At 36.8% G+C, this 26,893-nt stretch overlaps 1 protein-coding gene across 9 annotated transcripts in view; it reads right to left on the reverse strand.

Moving 5' to 3' along the window:
- Positions 1-26,893, reverse strand: part of BRD4 (bromodomain containing 4) — an 87,693-nt gene that overhangs the window by 11,735 nt on the left and 49,065 nt on the right. For all 9 annotated transcript variants that reach the window (XM_026676962.2, XM_087955629.1, XM_087955625.1 and 6 more), the window contains 9 exons: positions 23,668-24,024; positions 21,798-21,926; positions 20,907-21,116; positions 19,832-20,031; positions 16,615-16,916; positions 14,628-14,738; positions 3,730-3,782; positions 2,707-3,022; positions 1,276-1,809 (listed from right to left, as the gene is read on the reverse strand). In XM_026676962.2, coding sequence (XP_026532747.1) covers positions 1,276-1,809; positions 2,707-3,022; positions 3,730-3,782; positions 14,628-14,738; positions 16,615-16,916; positions 19,832-20,031; positions 20,907-21,116; positions 21,798-21,926; positions 23,668-24,024 — 2,212 coding nt within the window. The remainder of the gene's footprint in view (positions 1-1,275; positions 1,810-2,706; positions 3,023-3,729; positions 3,783-14,627; positions 14,739-16,614; positions 16,917-19,831; positions 20,032-20,906; positions 21,117-21,797; positions 21,927-23,667; positions 24,025-26,893) is intronic.

Raw genomic sequence — 26,893 nt, forward strand, 5'->3', positions numbered from 1 at the left:
CATGAGCCAGGAGTTTGACAGTCTTGCTCTAGATTCAGCTTCATTTGAAACTTAGAAGAATTTAAAAGTTCTGGGGCTTATCGGTGCCAAAATGTGCCTGACTCCAAAAAAATTTAGCAGAAATTTCATACACCAAAGGCCTCAGAACAGAAATAAAACATGTTACATGAATATCCCTATTCCACTTGAATATTAAAAACAAACAAACACTAAGAGTTGTTTGATAGTGGAACCAATTACTCGAAGATGTGGTAAAATCTCTTTTATCAGAGATGCTTATCAAATGCTGGATCACTTTGAATTGGACCATAGGATGAGGGATAGATTTCTTAGAAGCCTAATGATCCCTTCCAGCAATTTAATTCTGTAATACCACAGAACAGGCAATTGAAGAGGCAAAAATAACACTTGCTTTTATCTTTTACAGGTAACTTTTCCAAATAAAGCGAGTCCACAAAAAAGGGACAAGAAACTGAAATGAAATCTAAAAATCTAAGTCACTAAAGAGTATGCTATTGCTCTACAAACATAACTGGATGTAGACCTGCCATTTTTGGAATTTGTAAAGCAAGACCAAGTGAAGGATAGGGGAGAAACAAATGAAGGATGTTTCACTGGACAATGAACAGCAAGCGCATTATTCCTCTTCAGGGATTTAGCTGAATGCATGGAAAACTAGAATAGAGAAGAGAATGGGGAGGAAAAGCTGCCCTGTCTTTTTCTGTCTCCAACTTCCACCTCCAACTGAAGGTCTGAAATAAAAATAATGTTGCACTGGCTTGAATGCAAATGCAACTTTGTGAGCACTGGACATCTCTTATTTTGGATTCTGGATTGCTTGTTGAACTCTACTTCTATGAGCTTTTGGAGAGGTAGAAAATAAAATGTACGTTAGCAAAATTTCAAGTTTTTGGTTAAAATGAAATCATCACAGAAAAATATATATTGAAAGCCATGCCTTCAGCAAGTTTTTAGGTTTCGTATTTTATGCAGTCAGCCATCTTGAGTGTTCCCTCTGAATATAGAAGTGGGATATAAACTGAATAAGCAAACAAACAGATGATCTTAAGAGAAAAGGGAGTAACTTTCATCAGAAAAACCCAGCTTCTTTTAACTTGCTTTACTACATTTCCTCTTTACAGAACTCTTTTAAAGGCAACAAGCAATTTTTCACAAGTGTTAAATCACTATTATGACTTTCATGCACCTGTCCGGATGGCAAGCATCTAAAGACCCATCCATCCAGCTGCCATGTTTCAGGCTCAAACAACTCACCTGTTGCGTAGGGGTCTGGCTTGTGATGTCTTGGTGAAGAGTGGTGCTGGATGACTTGCTGGGGTTTTGACGACTGCGGTGGGGCTTGAGGCTGTTGAGGGGGCAGATGCGGCTGGGGTGGTGGTGGAGGCTGTGGGATATGGGGTGGAAATTGCATGGACTGCATATGGACTGGTCTCTGCTGTGACTGATGTGGTAATTGTTGCCCGGGAGGGTGAGGAGGAGGTTGTAGGGAGGGCTGAGGCTGCGACTGCACTTTCACTGAAGGGAGGAGAGAAGTCTGTGGCTGCACCTTCTGCAACTGCTGCAAGTACATCTGCATCTGACTATTACTCAGTGGCAGGTTGTGGTGAGGAGCAGGAGGCTCTTCCTCCTCCAAAAGCAGCTGGGGAGGCTGGGAGAGTGGGGGCTGGGGAAGCAGAGGCTGCTGGTTAAGAGCCGGTGACACAGCTGGAGGCCGAGAAGGTTTAGGGGGGAGTGCTGCGGCTCGATTACTGGGTCTTGACGGTTGCTGAGGCAGGGCATTGTGCAAAGCTGAAGAGAAAAGAGTAATGTTACATTAAATACTGTGCAACAGGACCCATGATATTATTACTACAACTACTATTAATTTATTTTTAATTGCTTAATTAATCACTTAAAATTATGGTTGCCTATTTCAAAAGAGCCAAGGCAAAATCTGTACAAGCAGCTGAGAACTAGATAACTCATTTTGGAGTAAAACTGTAGGAAATATTATAAACCATTTCAAAGAAGGAAAGAAGTAACCCCCTGCTCCACAATTCCCAACTATTCCCTTCATAGTACTTTTCTACTTGAGTACATTTAACTTTATGTTAACTGACATTAAACAGATGTTATTTTCCATTTGCAGCCCATTCTATCATCTCAAAATTTTGTCTTTGCTCCACTGATAGAATTACAAACAGAGGAACATTAGTTATGATTGTAAAACATACAATCCTGGCTGCAGTGGTGGGATGGAATAACTTAACAAGTAGTTCTTTGGTTGGGTAGGCGTGACTTGTTGGTCATGTGACTGGGTGGGTGACGTCACTCATCACACCCAGCCCAGCCTCCTGGCCACTTACCTCAAAGGCAGAGGTAGCATTCAGCTGGTTGGGGTTAATCCCACCACTGGTTGGCCCTGCCCCCACCTGTTTTTCAGTCGTTTTTGGCCCGAAAAATGACCTGAAAAAAGCCCCCCAAAACAGGCTGAAAAACAAGCCAGCGGTGGGATTTGCTGGTTTGCTGAACTGTGCAGAATCTTAACTACCGGTTCGAACTGCCACTTCATTTACAGTATCCTGGATTGATCTGGTGCTCATTTACTGCAAAGCTCCACTGGGAAAGAATGATGTAAGAGTAAGGTGGATTGCTAGTTCTCACAAACTCAACATACAGGTTCTAATGCACCTGAAAATAGTTTACCTGGAGGGGACACTACTGCATGTTGATTTAAGTGAGGAGGAGTGCTGTGCTCAGGCTGCTGGGGGAGATGAGGTGGCATCTCAGGTGGGGGAAGGTGCAGAATAGGCTGAGTGAAATGTGAAATAGTGTCAAACATGTTCCCTGGAAGTGGATGCTCCATAACTGGGATCTGCGTTGGAACAAAAGCTGGAGGAGAAGACTTGACTGCGGGGGCTGCTTGCTGAGGGGCAGATGGAGGTGGTGGTGGTGGTAGCTGTGGTGGTTGCACCTGCTGCTGCTGTTGCTGCTGCACCTGTAGATGGTGATGATGGTGATGCTGCAAGGAAAAAAAAGCCAGTCCTACAATCAATGCAAAGCACTTTTGGAATGAGCCATTTTTGCACAGGAAATTAATAGTGGAGAAAGGTTTTTTTCTTCCCTGAAACTTTTGCCAATGGCTTTTTTCTATATGTTTCCTCAACCTCTGATGTTTTTGTAAATATGAATACTTAGCCAATTCTTTGCAATCAGAGATTGACTCAATAGATGGGCAAAAATAGCAAATGCAATTTAAACATTTGACTGACTGTGCAACCAGCCTTAATAATAATATATGGACTCTCAACTCTAGACTGCTTAGAACAAGCAAAAGAAATTACAGCAAAATCAATAAAAATGAAAGATGGGAAGAGTGATGAAGTAAGGCAACTCAATCTCATTTTCCACAAAGGTGAAGATCCAGGAATTTGCAGGTCTTCTAAATGGCAGATGTAACAACTTAAAAAAAAAGTTAGTCCCTTTATCTATTTTTCTGTCAACTTAGGACTGGTTAGTTAGTTCCAACAGTAAGCAAATTCTTGCCTGTGACCATGGCTAAGAGCTGAAATAATTCAGATATAATGGAGGTACAAACTATTCCTAATGCAAGGAAGCCTAAATATCATAATTAAAGCTCTTCTTTTTCCTTTCAGTAGGGTCTAAAAATAAATTGTTTATTAATCAACATGTTAATTTATCCCCTCAAAAATCTGAATTATAACATACCTTCTTTTGTTCTCGACCAGGATGTCCTTTTTTCTTAATTTTGGGAGGCATTTCTGTGGGAAAAGAAAATAGAAGATTACTGCATGGCAATGCTTTTGAACATGAATCATTTTATGATTAAAACGCTGAAATCCAAAAGCACAGCACTGATACTTGTAACATATACTGAACATTTGAACCTATTTGCTTACTTATTTTACAAAATAAAATACTTTTTTTTTTTACAATGAACTATTAATTAGTGTAAGTTGTTGAGGCAAAGCCTCAATAATTTATTTCCCAGCATATCTTTCATTGTGTCTATCTTCCATATAATTTTAAAGGCAGTAAAAAAGAACAACAATTTTTTTTGCATTTAATGGGTAACACCTGAATTGCCTATAGGAATTTATTACATTATTTGCTCAAGTTTGTGCTGCACATAAATCATCCAATATATTTTCACTCACACAAAAATTAAATTTTGCTTTCATGACGTTGGCTGCTTTTTGGTACTTAAGTTTATATCGAAAAGATATTTTTCCCCTTTGGGGGAAAATTAGAAAGCTGAGGTAACTCAACTGTTACCTATTTCTGGAAGGATAGTTAGGCTATTCTGCTTAAATTCTTAAGTAGATATGAATGTGTCATATTAAAATAACCTGAAAATGCTATACTGTATATATGCCTCTTCTTCACCAGAAAATTTTGCACAATCCTATTATAAAATGATAAGAAAAATGTGGTCTAATAACAGATAGCAGTAATACTTGAAATTCATTTTGAAGACAAATTTCTTGTCAGAGAAGAAAAGTTAAATTTATATCTGGTTCGTTGAACCGACTGGCTGCCCATGCCCACCCACTCCCAGAAATTCCAGTAGGCCACGCCTACCATGGCCACACCTACCCAGCAACCAGGCAGAGAACCCATTGTTGGGATTTTTAAATCCCAGCCCTGCCCAGGAGGCAACGTTGCACGAGCCACAAAAAAATTGAACAAAGATTGTAGTACTGCCGAGCCTGAACTGAGGGGAAATCGTCCAATTCTACCAGACACCTTTAAAGTATTGGCTTTGAATTTTAAAATTGGCCAACTTAAACAGTAACGTTTGACACATACTTGACTTAAGATCTTATGTTACACATTTTATTGGAACAGAGAATATATGTTAAAAACACATTAGCAGCTCCAAAATACATGCTTTGCTGGCATTATACTATTCACCCAAACATAATAGCTATACTGAAGAGATATACTGCAATCCCATTTTATGTAAGAGAACGAAGAGGAATAAAAATATAAAATGATTAAGGCTATGATACCAAAATATTGAATCTGTATTTGCATGGATGAGTAACTTTATTTTTGTGTTTGTCAAGATAAGCTCCCCAATTAGTTCATATAAATAAATAAACTTTAAACTCACAAGACTCTGACATATAATTTGAAGATCACGATTTTCAGAATCTAGTTCATGACATATTATTCTTACAGGACTTTACTCCTATAACAATCATACAGACTGCTTCTAGCATTTTAATTATGAGATGATTTCTAAATTAAGAATTACTGTGTTTAAAAAAGGAAACCTAACTTAAAAATAATTAATGCTACTGTTCTATTGTATTGGGCAGACAAAATTAGGAAAAGCCTGGTGATGTGTTTAGCTTTTAAAAATCAAAAAGGTGGACTTCCTGATTTCTTCACAGAAATATCCAACGAGTTTTCTTGGCAGCAAACATGGAGATGGGTTTGCTGCTTTCTTCAAGTATTTTATCCCCTCACCCACCCCAAATCCTGATCTAATTTATAACCTTGTAATTTCTCAGAAGTTTCCTATTCAAATACTTATTTTGAATGGAAGTAGCTTTATGGGATAAACAAGATTGGACATGTGCTGCCATCTCCTGAGACATTAGGCATAGATGTAAATATTTAGCTTAAAATAAGAAAACATTATTGTAATGTAAGGCATTTTCAAGGTCAGTTTGGCAGTATGCCTTCCCTTGAAAAATCACTCTGCTGTGATTAAATCATCAGACTATTCCAATGTCTTCATAAATGGGAAGCTTTTAGTAGTATATACTTGTATTAATTTCAGTAATACACTTTACTGTTTTTTCTTTAGAAGATTCAAGGGGATAGTAACTGGTCAGTTACCCAGTAATCTCTCGCCAATGAAGTAAGAATTTGAACCTAGATCTCTTGGGTCCCCAGTCCCATATCTTAACCTCAACAATGGCTTTCACTGCATTTTATGTTCTCTAGTGGTGTATTTTACAATTGGGCACTATATTACTTTATATTATTTTATGTATTACTTGTTAGCATTTCAGGTTTACTGGGCATTCTCAATTGGCTGACAAAAAATACAAAATAAAAGTTAAACATTAGTAAAAATACGTAATAATGTAGACTAGATACATTAGTGCTGCATAAAACCTCTAGATGATAATAAATTTGGAATCATATACAGTAGTACCTTAGTACTCAACTGCTTTGAAACTCATCAAATTTAGTACCTAAGGCATTTTGACATGAACATTTTGTCTCAGTACTCATTGTTTGTTTGGCACTCAATGCATGAGCTAGAACTTGACAGTCTCAGCTGCCTTGTGACTTACTACATGATTCCTCATGGGAAAAAATTGTTTCATACTTTTTTTTTGTGCTTATCGCAACTCCTGGAACCAATTAAGGATGAGTACTGAGGTACCACTGTATATTGGTTGAACAAAAATGTAGTTCAGGGTGGAGACAGTTGTTTGGTTTACAAGAATTGCATTAAAACATAAACCAAAGTAATTTATTTTAAAGCTAGATATAGCTGTTCTATAGGAAATACATTCTAATCGGACAACTGTATTATTTTTGTGATTGACTCTGAAAAATTACGAAAGAACTTTTGTACAAAAGTGTACAAAAGAAAATATTTTATATAAGTTAACTTTGATAGGGGCAAATCAAATGAATAGTTTTCTGTTCAAAAAAGCATTTTGTTTCTTCTCCTTCCCTTCCTCTAGTTGCGCTCAATGTGCATGTCCATATTTGCTTTGGGTGATCCATCCAGTTATCTTCCACAGAAGATTTGGAGAGAGGATTAATTTCCCCAGCAAACACCACTGGATTTAATTCTTAAAATATTTCTGGCATCATTTGACTGTAGTTCATTTCTTGTAATGTGTGGCCATGCATTGCCTGAACTATTTCTCTTATATCCAAAGCATATTCCACCAAAGAATGCAACGTAAGCCAGAATTTCACATTTTTAGTGCAATCTAAATTACACTATATTTATTTGTATCAACTTAATAAAACTATCGATAACATCCTAAGTTGTTCTTCATTATAGGATCATGTAGCAACACTACCTAACATAACTTTTGAAATTAAGAAAGTAGGCCAAAACTGAAGTGTGTATTTTGTTTTAATTGTCTCTGTAGAAATCTTACGAAAATACATGTAGTTCTCAACTTATAATCAAAACTGAACTCAAAATTTCCACTGATAAGCAACATGGCTGTTAAGTGAGTGAGTTTTATGACTTTTCGTGCCACAATTGTTAAAAGAATCACTGTAGTTGTTAAGTTAGCAACATGGTTGTTAGTGGATCTGGCTTCCCCACCATTGACTTTGCTTGTCAGAAGGAACACTGCAAGTGTCATCGATACATGCCGGTTGCCAAGTGCTCAAATTTTGATCACGTGACTATGGGGATGCTACAATGGTAGTTAAGTGTGATGGGGGGGGGGGTGTCTTAATCACTTTTTTCAATGCCATTGTAACTTCAAATAGTTACTAAAGGTAGTAACAAATATTTCAGAAATCTTGAAACCTGCTTAATCTCAGCTTTAGGTAACTTTTAATTAACATAACATTATTGAACACGTCATTAAATGATTCAAAAATTCCATTTATCACATGTTTGCCAAACCTTAAGAGGGTTGGCTTGAAAGTAGTGTATAGCTGCTCCTGTATATATAAGTGAATTCTTCTATCAGCCACCTAACTATTACTCATAAGGTACCTACAAAGACTGAAGATCTCTGTGAAATGCCTTTCCAGGGGGCATAAAAATAGTCTTCCCTCAACTGTCTGTACATAAACACATAAAGAGGGAGGATGTTCCAAGCCTTATTTTTCCTGCACACTTCAAATAAGGAAAATAAAATGTTGAATTCCTATTTGATAATCAACAATAGAATATTTATGATGTGATGTTTAAAGACTTGTTTATTTCCCTATTGAACTTCTAGAGATAGAGACTATTGTCTTATTTTAAAAGGGGGACATGAATATTCATTTTCAAATGTCAAAACTAAGTGTTATTACAATGTTAGTTATTGTAGAAAAAGTAGGTACATTTTTTCCAGCAAAAATAAATTCTTTATTTTTATTATTCAAACAAAAATATAGTAACTGTACAATGACAGCAGATACGCAATTCATGATTAATGCATTTTGAACAGTCAAGGGAAAGAGGAATTACAGCTTTACTTAAACATGCAATTTATACATTCCAATCAAAAAAGGTCAATTTTCCCCATCCCTTAATAAAAATTAAAAACAAATGGTAGGAACAAATGCAAACGGAGAAAAAATTAACAATATTAATAAAGACATTTATTTTAAATCCCCAAATACATATTTTTGTTTATAAATAACCTTCCAAAGTAAACTATTTTTTATGATGGAGTTAGAGTATCAATATCTGGGTTTTTGTGTGACTAATTTGGAAGTTCTATATTTTCTTGAAACTGGAAGAATATAGCTACTGCTCTCGCCAATATCAAAATTTATTATTATTAGATATGTAACCCACTAAAACCCTGAAAATTTGGTTAATATCAATTCATATATTATTCCTTGTCACTGACTATCAAGCTTACTGAATGATTCTGCTCTGAATGATAATTAAATATGGAACTTAATATTCAGATTTTTCTTACACGTTTATTTGGGTTTATAAAAAAAGGACAGCCACATACTTCCATAAGTACTGATGTATACCACAGATTAATTTTTAAGGAACAGTTATAAAGTTGTATTGTAGCATGAAAACTCATTGGATTTTAAAAAAAATCTATTTAGAAATACATTTAATGCTATATCGAAATTTTGTAAATAGTTAACTAAGTGCTTCAAACCATAGCTATCTTTATATGATTTCCCACAAACTGACACATCCTGTTAGCATTGTTATTTTCTAGTGTAACCTTTCTGTATCTTTCATGCCTGATTACTGAGCTGCTTTTAATGGAAGATGTTTTTTGAAAAGTTTCCCCATATAACAATAAAAGAAGCTTTTGTATGTAACAATAAAGTTTTTGAATATATGCACACACACGCACACACGAAGTGGGGGGGGGGGCTAAAATTTCTGTAAAAGTTTGGATCAGTTTGGATAATTCTTAATCAGGATAAAGGATTGGACTATCTTTCACCCTCACTTTGTTATTAATAGGTAACAATACAAATTCATGATATAGACACAGTAAACAAAAGAGTAACAGATTAAGCACTAAATTATGCCAGATAAAATCATGCACGTAATATACAACAGAAGCAAATTGCTAAGAAAACTTTTTTTAAACATAGTTTGTTTGCCATATTTTAAAGCAGAGGCAACATTTTGAAGTGCACATCGTAACAGGTTACCTAGCCTTATGCCACAAGCCAGCCAGCTCTTGGATCTCTAGTCATTATTTAAAATTTCACAGCTGAATCATATTTCAACGAAAATGTTCCTCAGTGAATGCAATATACTAAGTTATGATGTAGATTTAAGGAGTAAGAGAGAATTTGAGAAAAACCATTATAGCTTTTCAAAAAAGCCTAAGTTTCATCCAAATAAAAATATGAGCTAGTTGTAGTCAAGGCCAGGACATGAACTGTCTTCTTCCTGATGGGAGATTATGCAAGAATATAAACTATAATGTGGTAAAGTACAGACTCAATTACTCATCTGACACTGCATATATGAGTTCACAACTGATTCTCCTCCTTACTAAGTCATTATGAATTGCAAAATTGAAAAAGGTGTGAAAGACTTGTCATCTGTTTCTGATGCAATCTATATTCCATGCAAATCAAAGGTAAAAAAAAAACTTAGCTCCTATTGGTAGTCATCGACTTTAGGATCAATTGGGACCAGAATTTTGGTTACTAAACCTTGCAGTTGTAAAGCACGATGTTACATGACTGCATTGTTTAGTGACAGCAATACTGACAGTCCTAATTGCTATCCTAACTCTAGATGTATGTGCAGGTCATTAAGTGAGAAGTGGAGAGATCCAAGGGTAGGAATATGGAGGATGAGGACTGTGCAGACTGCCTACAAGGGGGTGCTGCAGTGTGGCATGAGCTCAGGAAGGCTGGGGCGCACACATATATGTGTACAAATGCAGGAAGGCCAGAAAAAACAACAACCGCTATTATAGCTCAGGGGCTTCTTGGAGCATTGTGGTTCTGGGGTTTCAAGAAACCCCTAAGCTGAATCAAAACTGCTGTCATTGAAAGCCTCACCCTGGCCCAATACCATGGCACAAAAGGGCTTCTTGGCATGCTGCAACCCTGGGGCTGGTTCAGGGGCTTCTTGTTGTGGCGCTTCAAGAAGCCTCATTCTGTCAAGCTGCTGGACCAAGCCTGTAGCTCTGGGGCTGGAAGAACCCCTAAACCACAGTGCAAAGCCTAACCCTAGCCCCACCCAGCAGCATGGTATAAAGGGGTTTCTTGGTGCACCACAGGTCTGGTACACCAAGAAGCCTCTAAGCATCATGCTGTTGCTGAGCCGGGACTGAAACTCTGAGCAGCAGCATAGTGCAAAGCCTTTCACACAAAAAGCTCAGTACAAAGGGGCTTCTGGTGCACCATGGCTCTAGGGTTGCAAGAAGCCTGAGTACAGTGTGAAGTCCAGCCCTAGCCCAGCCCACATCTGTCCACCCTGGGAAGCCACAGCTGCAATTGTCCTGGCCACCTTGTATTTTATGGTTCCTGCTATCCTGTGCTCTGCTGTCCCCACCTGACCTTTCTCCAGCTGCTGATGAGGCGTTTCCAGCCTGGTTCCAAGCAGTTGCTGGCTGCGTGAGACCATTTTCCACACGTCTCACAAGGAAGCCATTGTGCACAACCTGGGGAAGAGAGTCTCATGTGTTCAGCAGCTGCCTTGCAAAGGGTCAGGCTGGCATGCTTGGTCAGCAATGGAAGAAAGATGGGGAAGGTCAGCTAGGGCTGCAGAGGCTGCATAGTGTAGAGAGCCAAAAGGACATAGATGGGATGGGATGGAGAGATAGTGGCTGAAGGGAGCTGAAGCAATCCTGCAGGCGTTTAAGTGCCGGCACGCTGTCAAATGCCTGAATTTGGATGACACGACAACAGGGGCATTGCCACAGTTGTAAGTTTGGGGACCAGTCTTAAGGCCCTTCATTCAGCAGGGTTATAATTTTGAATGGTCACTGAATGAATGGTTATAGATCAAGGACCAACTGTATCCAAGCAAGTGTGGAATACAGATTAAATATACAAAGTTACTGTATTATCATATTAATTAGTTAATTAGTTAATCACGCAAACATTATTTAAGTTCTAACTGAATATTACTAATTTAAAATAAAAGGGTGAAGGTAAAGGTTTCCCTATCCAGTCATATCCAACTCTAGGACACAATGCCAAGGGAGCCAGCACATTTTCTGTGGTATGTGGCCAGCATGCCCATATGCCAAAGGCGCACGTGACGCTGCTTCCTTCTTACCTAAGTAGTACCTACTGATCTACTCGCATGTTCATGCAATGCTCGAGTGTTGAATCTGAGCTGTCAGCTTTGCAGCTGACAAGCTCAGCGTCTCTAACCACTGATATACAAAACAATTTGTATCCAAACTGGTCCAATTACTTTTGGAGAGTTTTAAACCTCAAATACCACCACTTAGTGTACTGTTTCAAGCTCAAAACACTCCTAAAAGAATTGAAATAACCATTTTGCAACTGAAATGGTGCATTTCAAATCGGAGGCAATTTAGACTCAAAACATACTGCACATCCCTATATGCAAGATACACTTTTTATGTTATATGAAAAAAAAGAAATGGATCAACAATTAAATTCTCTTTCTGCTCTCTGCCAGATATCTAGAGATGTGACATTGGGCACCGTTTAGTAATATATCTTCGTTAATATTCAATCCATGAAGGTACACCTGACATATCTAATGATGCACTAAGCTGTTTCAAAGTGAAATTTTATCCAACCGTAGTTTTACACATTGAAAACATAACATACTTAGACCATGTGTGAAATGATCATTAGTAATCTTAATAACAAGCACAGTTAAAACACAGAACAAGAGAAAGATCTCATTAAAAACCAATACTGACATAGGATAAATATATTATCAGCAAAGATACCCAATGTGACACAAAATGTTACTTAAGCTGCTATCTGCCTGGGAAATACTACCTTCTTTATATTCCACTTCTGGAATAAACCTCTTTAAGTCACTTTCTCAAACACAATGCATGCTAATCTAATAAACAAGCATATCAAGCCAATAATTAAAAATAAATACAAAGTACTATTTCACATTGATAAAAACAATAAAAACCTATTAGGAGATATTATAAAAATGCCCTTAAGGAATGACATAAACAAGTTAAATCAACAGTCTATAGTCATTTATGAAATAAATGAATAAACTCAATTTCTAGCAAGCCTTTAAGGTCTTATAATAAAGAGCAAGCCTCTCCTTTCCCTTTTTCTAAACAACAACAAATCCTATGATAAAAATGAATACTAAAGGAAAAAGCAAGGCACATCATCAGAGCTATCTTTTGTGCCACTAATGAAAAAGAAACTTGTTTTAGAACGAAGACAAAATTAAAATGAGATTTTTCATTATACCAGTGTATGTAGACCAGGCGTGTCGAACTCAAGGCCTGGGGCCCGGATTCGGCCCACAGGGTGCTTAAATCTGGCCTGTGGGGCTGCCCTGGAAACAGCAAAGAACCAGCCCACGGTGCTTCTGCTATCAAAAACGGAGGTTGTGAGGGCTGCATGCAGCCCTCCCAGGCTTGTTTTTTTTTGGCTGTGACGGTCTCCTGCAGCCCACTGCCAGCAAAAAAAAAAAAAAAACTACTAGCAAAAGTGGCATTTGATCACACGAGTGATGTTGAGCTGGCCATGCCCCCCCCCTCCCCAAGTCAAACACAACCCTGATGCGGCCCTCAATGAAATACGATATGCCTGATTTAGACTAAGTAAGGATTTGTGTCTCGGGTCTGTATCAGTGTTTCATCAATACGACTTCAAAATTTATAAACAACAAGAGGTTTAATGCAGAAATATAAGCCAAAGTCAGCACTAAAAAAATAAAAGCAGCACATATTTTTATTAATCTGCTGCACAGAAAGTTTCATTGCAGAATTGTGATTCTAAAGAACCTGTTTTTTTAAAATATATGGCAGCTTAAGAAAGGATACATGAAATAATATCTATATCTGAAATTAAATTTAAAACAAAAAAAAGCCATTGTAAAGTCCCTATCACTTCACCAACATTAGTTTAAAAAGTCTATTTATATTATTTCCCTTTCTCTTTTATGAACCAACACAGAGCCAAAACAGAAGCCTTTTTATAAAAAAAGCATACTGTACAGTAAAATTCCACCTATTTCACTAAATTTCAGATAAATTTCCTTTCATGCAGCTGGTTTTTGTGACATAGTGTATATTGTTCAAGAAAGCAACCAATTCCTCAACTTTCTGAAGAAGGTTCTCAGACAATGAACAGGAGGAAAAAGAGATAAAGGGGGAAAATGGTTGTTTGAGCAGACTTCCATTTTAAAAAATCAGACTCAATTAAATATGTCTATTCAGAAAACTAGTTTGGTATAATGTTTAAGGCAACAGGCTAGAAACTGGGAGACTGTTGAGTTCTAGTCCCACTTTAGGCATGAAGCTAACTCAGTGACCTTGGGGTCAGTCACTTCTACTCAGCACTAGAGAGATGCAATGTCAAGCCACTTCTGAACGTTGCCAGTAGAACTGCAGCGACTTGTGCAGATAGTCACCAAGAATCAAAAATGAACTCGAAGGCACATTCACATTTGGAATAGTAGCTTAATAGATAAAATCTCAACTATTCTTTGAATTGGCCAATACTTAAAAATGTTATAAATGCCAAACATCTACAAAATTAACAGTGTACAAGATTTTATGTATTTTAAATACTTATTCATTAAATTGTAAAAACTGTTTATCTCTGAGAGAATTAAATAACCATGTATGATTTTTTTGGATTATGCAAATACCAAACTTTCAATTAAAAAAAATTACACACACAAGTATAATCTTAATGTTATTTTACAAACAATGTTTATATTTTGAATTATGTGAAATCTATAAAACCTCTCATAGCTAATATCAGTTAATATAAAAATTCTGTATGGCAATACAAATATAATTGCACTGCTTTGCCTATTTTCCTCAAAAATTATTTTTTCTACGTTATTTTTCTTACACACACACACACACACATGCACGCACGCACACACACACAGAGGCTTATATCTATTTGTTTTTTCTTTAAAACTAGTTTAATGTTCTGTTATTTTAGGTGATAAATCATTGTTTCTCTTAGCCTGTGAATTTAATTCATGACATATAAAACTGTATTGGCATCAATTATAAAACGGTTCTGTAAGGTTAAATTAATTACAATGTATAATGTAGTTCATATCAATTATATGGCACTTGTTCAACATATTTGATCCAAACTGGAAGATTTCACATACAGATACATACATATTACTTTAAATACAAATACCAAAATTAAAAATCAAAAGACCAAGCCAGTACTAAAAATACATTTATTTATACAGGAAACAGGTATGGGACTGAGTCTTTAAATAATCTGCATCTAACCTGTTTCTGAATCTTCACTGTCGGAGGAGCTGGACTCACTGGTGCTCTCAGACTCTGAAGAGGAGAATCCCTTCATTTTAGAGGAACCAGCAATTACATCCACTTTCTCTGCTGCAACAAGGTAATAGGCATTGTCATTGGATCAGACAATAATCCAGAATCTATTTTTGTGCCATGAAATATTCCTATTAAATATCAGATGTTTGGATATCTGCTCATAACCACAACAGCTCTTCCTTTTACTTGCTCCCCAATCTAGAGCATCCCAATCTTTCAGATATAGATTACTCTGAAGTGGGTAAACAGAATTCATTCCACTGACAGATAGCTCTGTCTGTCAGAACATAGATGCTCTTTGAATATCATCCCAAGAACTATTTTTCACATAAAAAGTTTCCACAGATTGGTATGTTTTCATTAGGTTAATGAAGCACTGATTTCAGAAGAACAGAAAATCTTTCTGATCCATCCATTTTCTTGAAAGCACAAGAACAATTCAGTTTGCTATTTATTGCTTTAGGAAATAAGGGAATAGGAGTTTGAAAATTTGAAATTCTCAAATAATTTAGCATGTTCATGCTCTTACTATTTTGAAATCTTGCTCTCCCAGTTGTCATTAACTGATCACACAAGTCATTAAACAGAGAATTGGGAAGAGGACCTTCTCTCTGCCCTGGTATGCCTGGGAAGTCCAGGTCCTCTCCCCATCCCACCATGTCCAGGAAGCCTAGGACTCTCCCCACCTCACTATACGCAGGTCCACTTACCTTCGATCTTTTCTGCGGAGGCTTCATTCTTGCCATTGTTGGAAGGTTTCTTCTCCAAACTACACTGTTTGGAGAAGGGGGCTTCCAAACTATTACGGGAAAAGATTAGAAAAATATTTCTAGTCTTTAGAACAATGGCATTTGCTAGTTTTTCAGCACTCTTCCATGTGCAGAAGAGAAACCTTCTGCCAAGCTGCAGAAATGGGTGCTCAGATCTTCAGGATCCAAGTACCATTTCTGCAGCCTAGCAGAGGGGCTGAGCGATCCACCGTGCGTGGAAAAGAACTCCTCTGTCACGCTGAAGAAATGGGATCAGATCTTCAGATTCTGAGCAATCTTTCCACAACCTGGCAGAGGGAGTGAACTCCTTTTGGCAGGCAGTACTTTCCAGTCAGCCATGAGAGACTAGTCACCACAGCAGGTGGTGGTAACTTGCACGCTTCCCTGCTGGTTTCCCATTGACTTTCTGGAGAAGACAGAAGAGAAGATTGCAAATGATAATCACCCGATTGCAGGGCACTTGGCAACCTGTCATAAATGTAAACAGATTGCCAAGTACCCAGAGTGCAGTCATGTGATAATGTGAGGGGGAGAGCGCGTTTTACAATAGCCAGAAGTCTTTACGAATCATAAAGCAGCCTTTCTGAGGCTGCTGTAACTTTGAACTGTTGTTAAACAACCTGTTATATGTCAAGAACTACCTGTTCATTGTTCTGGAAAAAAATTAATTTAATTAGCAATAGCACTTAGACTTTACAGCCCTCTCTAAGCCAGGGGTCTCCAATCTTAGCAACTTGAAGACTTGTGGGCAAGCAAAGCTGGTTGAGGAATTCTGGGAGTTGAAGTCCACAAGCCTTCAAGTTGCTACGGTTGGAGACCCCTGCTCTAAGCGGTTTAAAGCGTCAGCCTATTGCCCCCAACAATTTGGGTCCTCATTTTGCCCACCTCGGAAGGATAGAAGGCTGAGTCAAACTTGAGCCTGGTGGGATTTCAACTGCCAAATTGTAGGCAGATGGCTGCAGAAGTAGCTTGCAGTACTGCACTCTAACCACTGCACCACAAAGGCTAATTGCTGGAAAAGGTACAATTTCAAAATGAATGACTCTTGCATAAAGTTTATCATGCTCCAATATTAGTATATTTTCTATCTCTGCACCATAGAAAGTGATTTAGTACATACAGCTGGAATTTGAAACAACTATTCTGAACTTGAAAAATACCTTGCGGTTTCCTTTTTTTCCGTAAACAAGATGTTACATATCGCTCCAGCTCCCGCAAAGTAGACGCCTTTAATGTTTCAAAGTCAATTTCAATCTCATCAGGATTGGAGTTTTTGAGCGAGGGTTCTCTTGATTGGATGATATGGACAACTCGGCCTAATTTTTCACCAGGGAGCTTGTTAATGTCCAGGCTCAATTGTCTTTTTTCTTCATAAGACATTGGCTTACATTTCTCCTCCTCCTCAGACTCATAAACTGGAGGTGGCTTGGTATTCTTCACAGTCACAGGCTCCTTCTTATTACTTTAAAGAACAATTGTAATGCATTATTATATGAAACAAAGTGATTCTCTAATTTCATACAAAGATGTTATTCTAGAATGTATTTAAATTTATTAGCATGGTGTTCTACATTCGCAAAGCCACGGTAATGTCTATTTTAATGAGCTATAGCTTAAAAATCCAAAGTTTAACTTTCAAAAATTATTAGGTAACCTTTGGCAAGCAATTAGAACAGCAATGCAAATCATATAGGAGGCAATCCATATTTAAATATCTTCTGAGCATTGACACAGATATACTTAAGAGGATCAGAAAAGACTTTGAAGTAGCTGAACTGAAGTTGTAAGGATTGTGCCCACTTTTATATTTCAAGCTGCAGATTTAGAAGGGTCTTTTATAAAATTCCTGTATAGATGACTAGGCTGAGTCCAAGGGCAGGGTCAAATGACTAACAATCAAGACAAATTGGCGCTAGGTAAGAGTTAATGGAATTCAAAAGGGGTGGTGGTGAACTTAGCATCTCTTGTGAGAATATAGTGACTCCAAAATCATGGAATCAATGAGTGGAACAACTTGCCTCCAGACATTCTGGGTGCTCCAACACTGGAGGTTTTTAAGAAGAGATTGGACAAATATCTGAGATGGTATAGGGACTCCTATTTGACCAGGCGGTTGGACTAGAACAGGGGTCCCCAACTGCCGGTCCGCGGACCGGTACCGGTCCGCGGAACAAGTCTTACCGGGCCGCTGGTTGCTGGGCGCCGCCATCTTTTTTTGGTAAAAAAGTGCTTCCGGTGAGCTTTTCCCGGGTAGAAAGCTCACCGGAAGCACTTTTTCATCAAAAGATGGCGGCGCTAGCTTCGTGAGCTTTTCCGGTAGAAAGCCATTTCTACCCGAAAAAGCTCACCGAAGCGCTGGCGCCGCCATCTTTTTGCAAAAAGTGCTTCCGTGAGGTCACCGAAGCACTTTTCGTCAAAAGATGGCGGCGCCCAGCTGATGCCGGTACCGGGCCGCGGCATCAAAAAGGTTGGGGATCACTGGACTAGAAGACCTCCAAGGTCCCTTCCAACTCTATTATTCTGTTATTCATTTGGCCCTATCCTCAAACTCAGCCTGGTCATCTCCTACAATTTCCTTCTAAAAACCTCTGGTAACCCTACCTATTTAACAGACATACAATTTAAAAATACCAGTCTCACCTACACAGCTTTGGTGAGATAATTTGACTTTAAATGTCAAATCTTTAATATGAGTTCCATTTTCTGAAAGCACAAAAAGTAAATAGAGCTACCTGAATTAAAACAAAATACCTGTTTCTTATGCAATACCCTGCATTTCACATATATTATTAAGGCTAAAATAATAGAAATACTTCAGCCTGAAAAACATGATCCAATTGTTTCATCACTAGAAATGTATTCCCAGTAGGATCAAAATTATTCTCAAGGTAAAGTGCTGTCATATTTATGCAATAATATGATCACAGGAGAATAATTTACATTTATAGTATGTAGCTTTAGATTTGTTTGTAAAGCCAATGTAAAACCAGCTTTTTGTGTTGTGATGTTCTAACCAATGAATTAGGAGGTGGATGGTTGAATAGAAAGGAACAACAATTTTCCTGTATGTAATTTCCATTTCGTTAAACAGGCAGGTGAAGAATGACATCTAATATGGTTTGTCCCTTGAACCTCTTTAAAATGAATGAAACATTCATGGATAAACACATCCAGACCACAACTTTTAGAAACTGGTGTTGCTGAGGTTAAACTAAAACTGAAACTGTAATTCCCAAGGGCATGCATAGACAATTTTTATTCTGAGAATGTTTTGAAGAATGAACTGTGCATTGTAATACAACAATTATTGTAGTGAGAAAAGCCTCCTATGACTGTAATTTTGCTTCTTGATTGAAGGGGTCCCAGTTTTTTGTTTTTTAAACTAACAGATTCTAAGGCCTATAGGAAATTTGGGGGAAAATGTTCTAGTATGACTAAAGGACTGCTTGAAATTGGACCCTCTGAGAGCAGAAAAAGTGGATATAGCCAGAATCAATTTATGTAACAAATGAATGACCCTTGCAAAGATGAAGCTGCAGTAATAGTTTCTTTAAAAATTTCTCCTGTATGCGCCTCTTTGAAATGCTTTTTACTACTGTAGTACACTGAATTGACTTAGGGATAGAAGCCTAAACTATCTCTCAAAAAGCGGAAACAGAACTTCTACTTGAAGTGAGGTAAAGGGCACTACCCAGACAGCTTTAAACGAAGTCCCATTATTCACAAAGAAAGAATTGTCATTTTAAAACTATATTCTAAGCCTTAAGAAATTAAAATAATTCACCAGTATTGCAAATTTCAATTGTATAAGCAAGTAATATTCAATTCCACAGAGAACTCTCAAAGTCCTACTGTAGAATTAAGACCTTTAATATTAAAGAACACATTTGCTAAAACCAAAATTGTACTTACACCTCAGTTAGCTGAAAACCAAGAAAGCATACAGTATATAATTTTGGAAACTTAAGGTCAAATGCATGGCAGCATCCTGATTTAAATTACAGAGTTTCTAACCATATAATAATTACCCTTATTATATGGCTAGAAACAGTGGTGTGCAAAATGTTCAAACCTGTAATGTTCTGTATTCAAAACTCTAAGTTTTAATAGCAGGTCTGACTTCACCAAGATACCAATATTTCAGGACTGATCCAAGCCTGAAACATTTGTTAAGGTCAGAATAACTGGTTTGTAAGTGTTTTAAATCTGAAAATTTTGGCACACCTTGTTTAAAATTATGTAAATTCTACCAGGAATTTAGATAGACAAAATAAAGAAGTTCTGTTATACTTCTAAAAACACCCTCATACTACAGATAAAGCTTAAAAAAAACACCCTACAGATTGGCATATACATGAATATAAAGAGGGAACTGACCTTGAGCTATTGCTATTCCCATTATTCTTCTTAACCTTCTTAGTTGGTGGATCCTTGGCTTTATTTTTTTTATTTTCTTCTACTTCTTCTTTCTTTTTGTGCTTCTCTTTTTTCTTTTCTTTCTTGTCTTTCTCTTTTTTCTTTGGTTTATTCTGTTGTGGCTGTGACAGGGCAGCCAACTGTTCATGCACTGCTTTAAGCTAAGGAGCAGACATATATATCAATACAATTTTCTTTTTTAAAAAAATATTTGTTTTACTTCCTGTCCTATGATGTGATGACACCACACTCACTTTGGTGTGCAACTAATTGGTTTTTTCAAAACACCTCAGCTATATGTTCCTTAGTGCTGTGCATGCTTCAAAAATGATTTACAGTTGCTTTGGACCCACACCAAGCAGCCCAAGTGTTTCCAGGTCTCTATGCAAGCCTAAAAAAATTCCACAGCTTCAAGTGTTACACAAATTTTAATATGTCCATACTTTAAAGCAATGCCATTTTTTCCAGTCAAAAACCTGAAAAAATGAACGTGTTAGTGCATCAAGTGCATCAAGACAAAGTGCTTGATGCGCTATTTCCTGCCAGTATGAAGATTTCTGCGGTATATTCAACAACAGGAAACTTTGTAAAGAAGAACTAAGGGAAGAAGCTCATAACTAGATGTATGAAACAGTAAGCTAGAGTGGCTAGTTTTCTTTTGTTAGCTTGTTATTCATGTATGTAGTGAAACATTAAAAACTGGAAGGTGTGGGCTAGAATAGGGGTTCCCAACCCTATGTCTGTGGATCGACACCAGTCCGCACCATGACAGAAACTGGGCCGCACAAACAAGCAAAGCCCCATCCGCAGGATGCTGACAGCACACAAAACCGTGCCCCCTAAAAAACTTCTGTCCATGGAACCGGTCCCTAGTGCTCAAAAGGTTGGGGGCCACTGGGTTAGAGCTGTATATGTATAGTGGGTATGGAGGGAACCAAGCAAAACTTGGTCCCACATTCAAAAACTAGAATTAAGCAAGTAACTGGAGAAAAGAGGATACAGTCAGGGTCAAAAGCAGGATACACAAACGTTTTACCTGTTCCTGGAGCTCTGCTAGTCGCTGAGCTCGTTCTTCTTCAGAATCATCTGATGAACTGTCACTATCAGAAGAACTATCACTGCTGCTGTCACTGGATGATGGTGGGGGCACTTTGGGTTGTGGCTGCACTACTACTGGAGAGGAAGCTGGAACCACAGGTTCTTCAGGTTCATCTGGCATTTTAGCAAACCGCATTTCAAAGACATCCTGGCAAAATACAGTGGGCATATGAATGCTGTGCTTGTAAAAATACATCCCAGCATTATTCTGAAGAATAATGAAGTTTTCTTGTGGCACGCACCAAAATATTGGTATCGCCAAACTCAGAATTCAAAAAAATAAAATGCTCTGATTTGTACCTATCCTGAACACCCCTTTCCTGCAGTTTATCAATCTTTCTGATCAAAATTGGCTTAATCTTGAGGTCCCATTATATATAAGGACAGGGGAAGGGTGTTATCCTGTTCATTTCACCACTGGGTAATACAAGAGGCATGATCAGCAACATAATAACATCACTGAGGGTTGGATTTCAAGGATTCCAGAAATGCTGTTTGGATATTAAATATGTTTACTAACACTGACAGAAGTTTAATAATTTTTTCATGATTACTCCAATTAAAAAAATTAGGCCAAAGTATATGAGTGCTTTGCACCTAACATTATAGTGGTGTTTGAAGAGAGGAATCAGTAAACATCAAAGTAAGGTACAAAAGCCTTTACCCCTACATATGTAATACATATTTTAAATACTGAATAACAAACGAATTACAATTCCCAAAGATATAAAATATTTTACGTTACTCTGAAAATTACTCTATGACTTACTAAAAAGTAAACATTTATGTATTTAAAGCAGAACATTATTTTAAATAATTTTTTTGTTACCTGTAGTTTCCGTGCCATGGCCACTACCTCATGATCTGGAGGGTTATATTTGTAACAATTGGAAAACATCAATCGGACATCAGCTGAAAATTCCTGAGCATCTCTATAATCCCGGTTCTCCAATTTGGACTGAAGATTAAACAAAGAAAGAACTTCAATTTTAAATAAATTTCAAATCATTTTAAAATACAATGAGTATTATTTCCTATAAATAGGGCAAAATATTTTGCCATTTCAGAAATAAGATTATCAATTCTCTATAGAAGTACCCTGCATGTTTTCTGAATGTATAAGAAAATAAAATTATTTTCAACCCAAATGTCATTTAACAGGGTATCTCATTTGTTGATAATCCTATTGATTTTCTGTTTTAATTTGTATAGTATATAAGATTACAAAGAAACAGAAGTATCTACCCTGGTAGAATAGTTAAAATATGGAAATTAGCTCTGCTTTTCGAATTGCTTTATTTTATAAGATCAGAATGTGAAAAATAAACTAGTATAAAATGGATACTTTTTTACCCAGACATTCTGTTTCTTTAATTTTTTTCTCAGGTTCTACTACAATAAACCATGGACTTATAATGCATACTCCAGAATGCATACAGTAGAGAATACAAGAAACCTACCCTATAGATAAGATTTCTCAACATCAATGACTATTGTGCTATGCCATGCTTTTTTTCTTAAACAGGTTTAGTGAATAAAGCCAAATGGTCTAGTTCTCCCATAAATCTAGATCAAAATAGGGAAATGATATTGATGCTTAATGTCCTGTGAAACAATACTTTATTGCTCAATGCAAAAATGGGAGAGTTAGTTCTCTCTAGCAGCAAATAAACTTCTAAACAGGAAATGGACTGGAATAAAGAGTAGGTTTCATTTTAACTACTTAGTAAAAATATTTTGTCTACAGCAAGTATATGTAAAGTAATATGACATTCATTCAGAAGAAATAAAACTATATCATCACAAAGCAATTCACTTTGTAGTCAGCTTTCATTAATATAGGACTTGTTCATAAATTCTTAACCTATAGTAGTATTTCCCAAGTACATTCATCTCATGTTTCCACATCTACACCAAAAACAAATCTTGTTACTGTTTTGAGAGGAGAAATATTGCTATAATTCCAACACAAAACAAGTTACAATCTGTGCAACTGCTGTCTTAAGAGTTAATCCCTGATTTACTATTGTCTCAAAACTTTAGGTACAACATGACCAATTATTTACTAAATAATCTTAAAGTGTCTTTGATGAGAAATAATGTCTAGAAAAGTTTCCTCTGTTCATATTACATAGACATTATGGCCAGTGCACTTTAATGGGAGTGCTACAGGAAGATGATAAGACAAACTTTTTCCTTCATCACCCAAAAGCACTTCTCAGGAAGTCATTAGCCAGTGTAGATAAAATTAAGTCAATTTAAATGTCCTGTTGGAATTGGATAATGGGATTGTGTATCATTATCCAAAGAAAAACCATGTTTACCCAATTTGGGGTAATTTTGAAGACACTGGTGGGCCACAGAGAAGGCTGCTTGTCAGGGTGTAAGTGATCCATGGATATGTTGTGTAGACTTGCTCTATTTGATACTATAACAGAGTAGACCCAAAGATGCATTTCCAAAAGGAAACTGGACTTCCTTGATTTTTTTCTTTGAAAACGTTTCTTCAATGAACTGAAGAAGTTTCCTCAAATGAAGTGAAAAATCATCTTGGATGAGAAATAAAACATTTTCAAAGAAAAAAACCAAGGAAGTCTAATTTTCTTTTGAAAAAAGGACCTTTGGGACAACCATAGGTAGTATTTTTAATGTATGTATTTATTACCACGAGAGTTGAAAAAAAAGACACCCACACTTACTTTAATTGTACTCAGGTCCATGGGGTGCTTAATGATATCACGATAATCATGGAGTCCAAGAGCGTCCACATCCACAGGTTTGTAGAAGGGCCATGCATATGCAGCATGTTTCTTAGCAAACATCTCCTTTATGATGCCACCACAATACTTTAATTGCTCTGACACTTTGCTACTGTTACTTTTTTCTACTACATGCTGCTGAGAATCTGGAACATCCTTCTTTGGAGGTTTCACAGGTCGGCTTCGTGGACCTGTCTTGACAGACTTGGGTTCAGCTGGCAATGATGATGATTCATGAAGTGGGTCTATTGTAGTAGGAGTTGTAGTGTCTGCTTTCCTCTTCACTCCCTTTTTTGTCTACCAAAGCAAACAGACATTCTATGTAGCCTTCTGTTCTTTATTTGCCACAATGTATACGTGTATATGAGGTTATGATTCCTTGGCATAGGAATATGTTATTATCTATATTTTTAATTGTTGATTATTTTTGTTATCTTAACCTTGTTTATGCATGGTGGGAATGTAAGCCGCTTGGAATCAGTTGACAATTGTAGCGGCATATAAGCCTATTAAAATAAATAAAATAAATGAATGTACCATGGAATTCTCGTAACTAAGCACACTCCATATATATGAAAATAACCAGACATCACGTATAAGTATCTAAAACACTATACAAGGAACAGAAAACAATCATCAGAAAATCTGTCACAGAACTTGTAGTGAAGCTGAATGACTCAATAGTTTTAAGAAAGTCAGATTTTTTTTCAAAATTTTTTGCTGCTCTTATTTCAGGGATATTATTATTATTATTATTATTATTAATAACAACATGCTGTTGTTCGCCACCATGGTCCTAAAATGATCTTGAAAGGAATACTACCCTTGTTTCCCCAAAAATAAGATCGGGTTTTATATTTTGTTTGCCATCAAAAAAAGGCACCATGCCTTATTTTCGGGGTGGGTGTGAGGATGTAGTCCACTGACTCACCTCACTTACGTGCTTTGCCCCCGGCCTCTTTTTCACTATCAGAGGCCTTCAGGAACTTTTTCATCCAGCAAGGCTTTCCTGAAGGCCACTCTAGCAGATAACACAGCTCCGGATCGATCCAGATTCTGTTATCAGCTACAGAGGCCTTCAGGAAAGTCTTGCCGGCTTTAGAACAAATGGGCCAAGGTGTGTGGAGGCCTGGCTGCAGCTATCCAAAGGTAAGTAGTAAGGCAGCTCCACACACCCCATCCCACCCTAGCTTAATTTTTATCTGTGCACCTTGGAGTGGGCGGGGTCCTAATTAGGGCTTATTTTGGGATGGGGCTTATATTGGGTACACTTGTAAAAATCAAGCTATGATTACTTTCTGAGTAGGCCATATTTTCTGGGAAACACGGTAGTTTTTTTGCAATAAACAATTCCAATGGAAGATATGTTTAGCTATTTATCAAATCTTTATTTTAAGCAGTATTATTGAGCCAAGGTAAAAGCAGAGCCATTTTTTAAATGCTTCCTTTTCATAGAAGCTTACTAGACTTAGGGTTGGTAACTGTATCTCCATCTAGTTCATTTCATAAGTGTTATAAAGAAAAATGAAAGGAGAGGGTGTATAGTACATATACTACTTTTATTTCCTAGAGGAAGGGGATGAAAAAAAATCCAAAAAATTTCAATCAATCAATAAAAAAAGATGTTGAAAAGATCAACATTTACGATACTTTATAAAGCCTCTTTTGTATTTGCTTTTAAAGAATTGTCAGCACAATTTTATGCAAGTTTATGAAAAACAAATCTGAATTGTTTAATGGGACTTACTAAGCATATTTTAGACAGCAACCTTTAATAAATAAATGACAATATTGCTGTCATTACAATGGGAAGACTTGACATTTACTCTTCTATGAAAAGACAGAAATGAAAAACAAGTTTCATGTTGAATACTAGGCTAAATCATGATTAAGTAAAATCATAAATGTTGTATTCAGCTGATCTGTCTTTATCTAGCAATTTGTATACATACAGTGCATACCTGTCACTTAAGTTGTATGTTATGTTCTGACAAAATTATTCTATTATTGATATGTGCTTATTTTAGTATTTTACTTTTAACATACACATTTTTAACTTTGTAACTATATTGGTTAAAACCAAATACAATGTGAAAAACGACAATGTACTAACCAATGTTGGTATCAATGTGCTAACTATATATCAAATATAGAAAGCAATATTAATCAATTCTAATCTAATCTTTGTTGTCCCGTTCCCCCCCCCCCCGGTGAGTTTCTGTCACAAAACACTGTATCTATACTAATGTTTTCCACCAATTTCATAACTTTTATATGAAGTGTGGTATGGTGGGCATAGACATTAAACATTCTTAAAGTATTTTCTAAAATAACAAACCTAACAAACAAAAAAATTGCATTTATTTGATTTACAAGGGAAGGTTATGCTTTTTTAATATTCCACAGAAGACAAACAATCTAACATGTGTAAGTAGGAGAGGAATTCCAAAATCTGAAATGTTTTACATATCTATTATATTAGTTCTGTATGGCTTTATTTCAAGCAGGTTAAAATTGGATGTTTGCAATAACTCTGAACAAAAATGTACTATAGAAAAACTTCAGATTTTAGAATAAAGGGTATTCAGCCAAGTAAATTTGGTGATCCTTCTAGCCCAGGGCTGTAAAACTCAATTTCATTGAGGGCCGCATCAGGGCTGTGGTTGACCTCAGGGGGCCAGGCGGGCATGGCTGACAGGGTGTGCATGGCCAGCTTGACATCACTTCCCAAATTGCTGGCATGTTTTCTCTTCACACTGGTTAGACCAGGCCAAAGATTGGGTAAACTGGGCTGAAGCTACGTTGGTCTGATCTTCCCTCTTTGCATTGGGTAGGATGTGGCCCACGGCCCTTGAGTTTGACACTCCTGCTCTAGCTTATACATTTAAATGTTCATACCCTAATAAAGAACACATTATTCATCCATATAATTCAATTTTACCTATATTGACTAAAAGCAACTATACATAATTTAAACACTTTTGCTAATCTACCTAGAAATTATAAGATTGAATCTTATAATGTTATAAGCTAGGGTCTCTTGTCCAAAGGTTTCTACATCTTTGTTACCTGAATAGTGCAATAATTAAGCTTAATAACCCACTGGTGTTAGAACCCCTAAAATAACAAATGTCTTGCTGAATTAACATTTTCATTTAAACTTTTA

The sequence above is a fragment of the Notechis scutatus genome, chromosome 2, assembly GCF_049901735.1.
Source record: "Notechis scutatus isolate UNSWTSFEM ecotype Mainland chromosome 2, rNotScu1.2, whole genome shotgun sequence".
NCBI classification, from domain to species: domain Eukaryota; kingdom Metazoa; phylum Chordata; class Lepidosauria; order Squamata; family Elapidae; genus Notechis; species Notechis scutatus.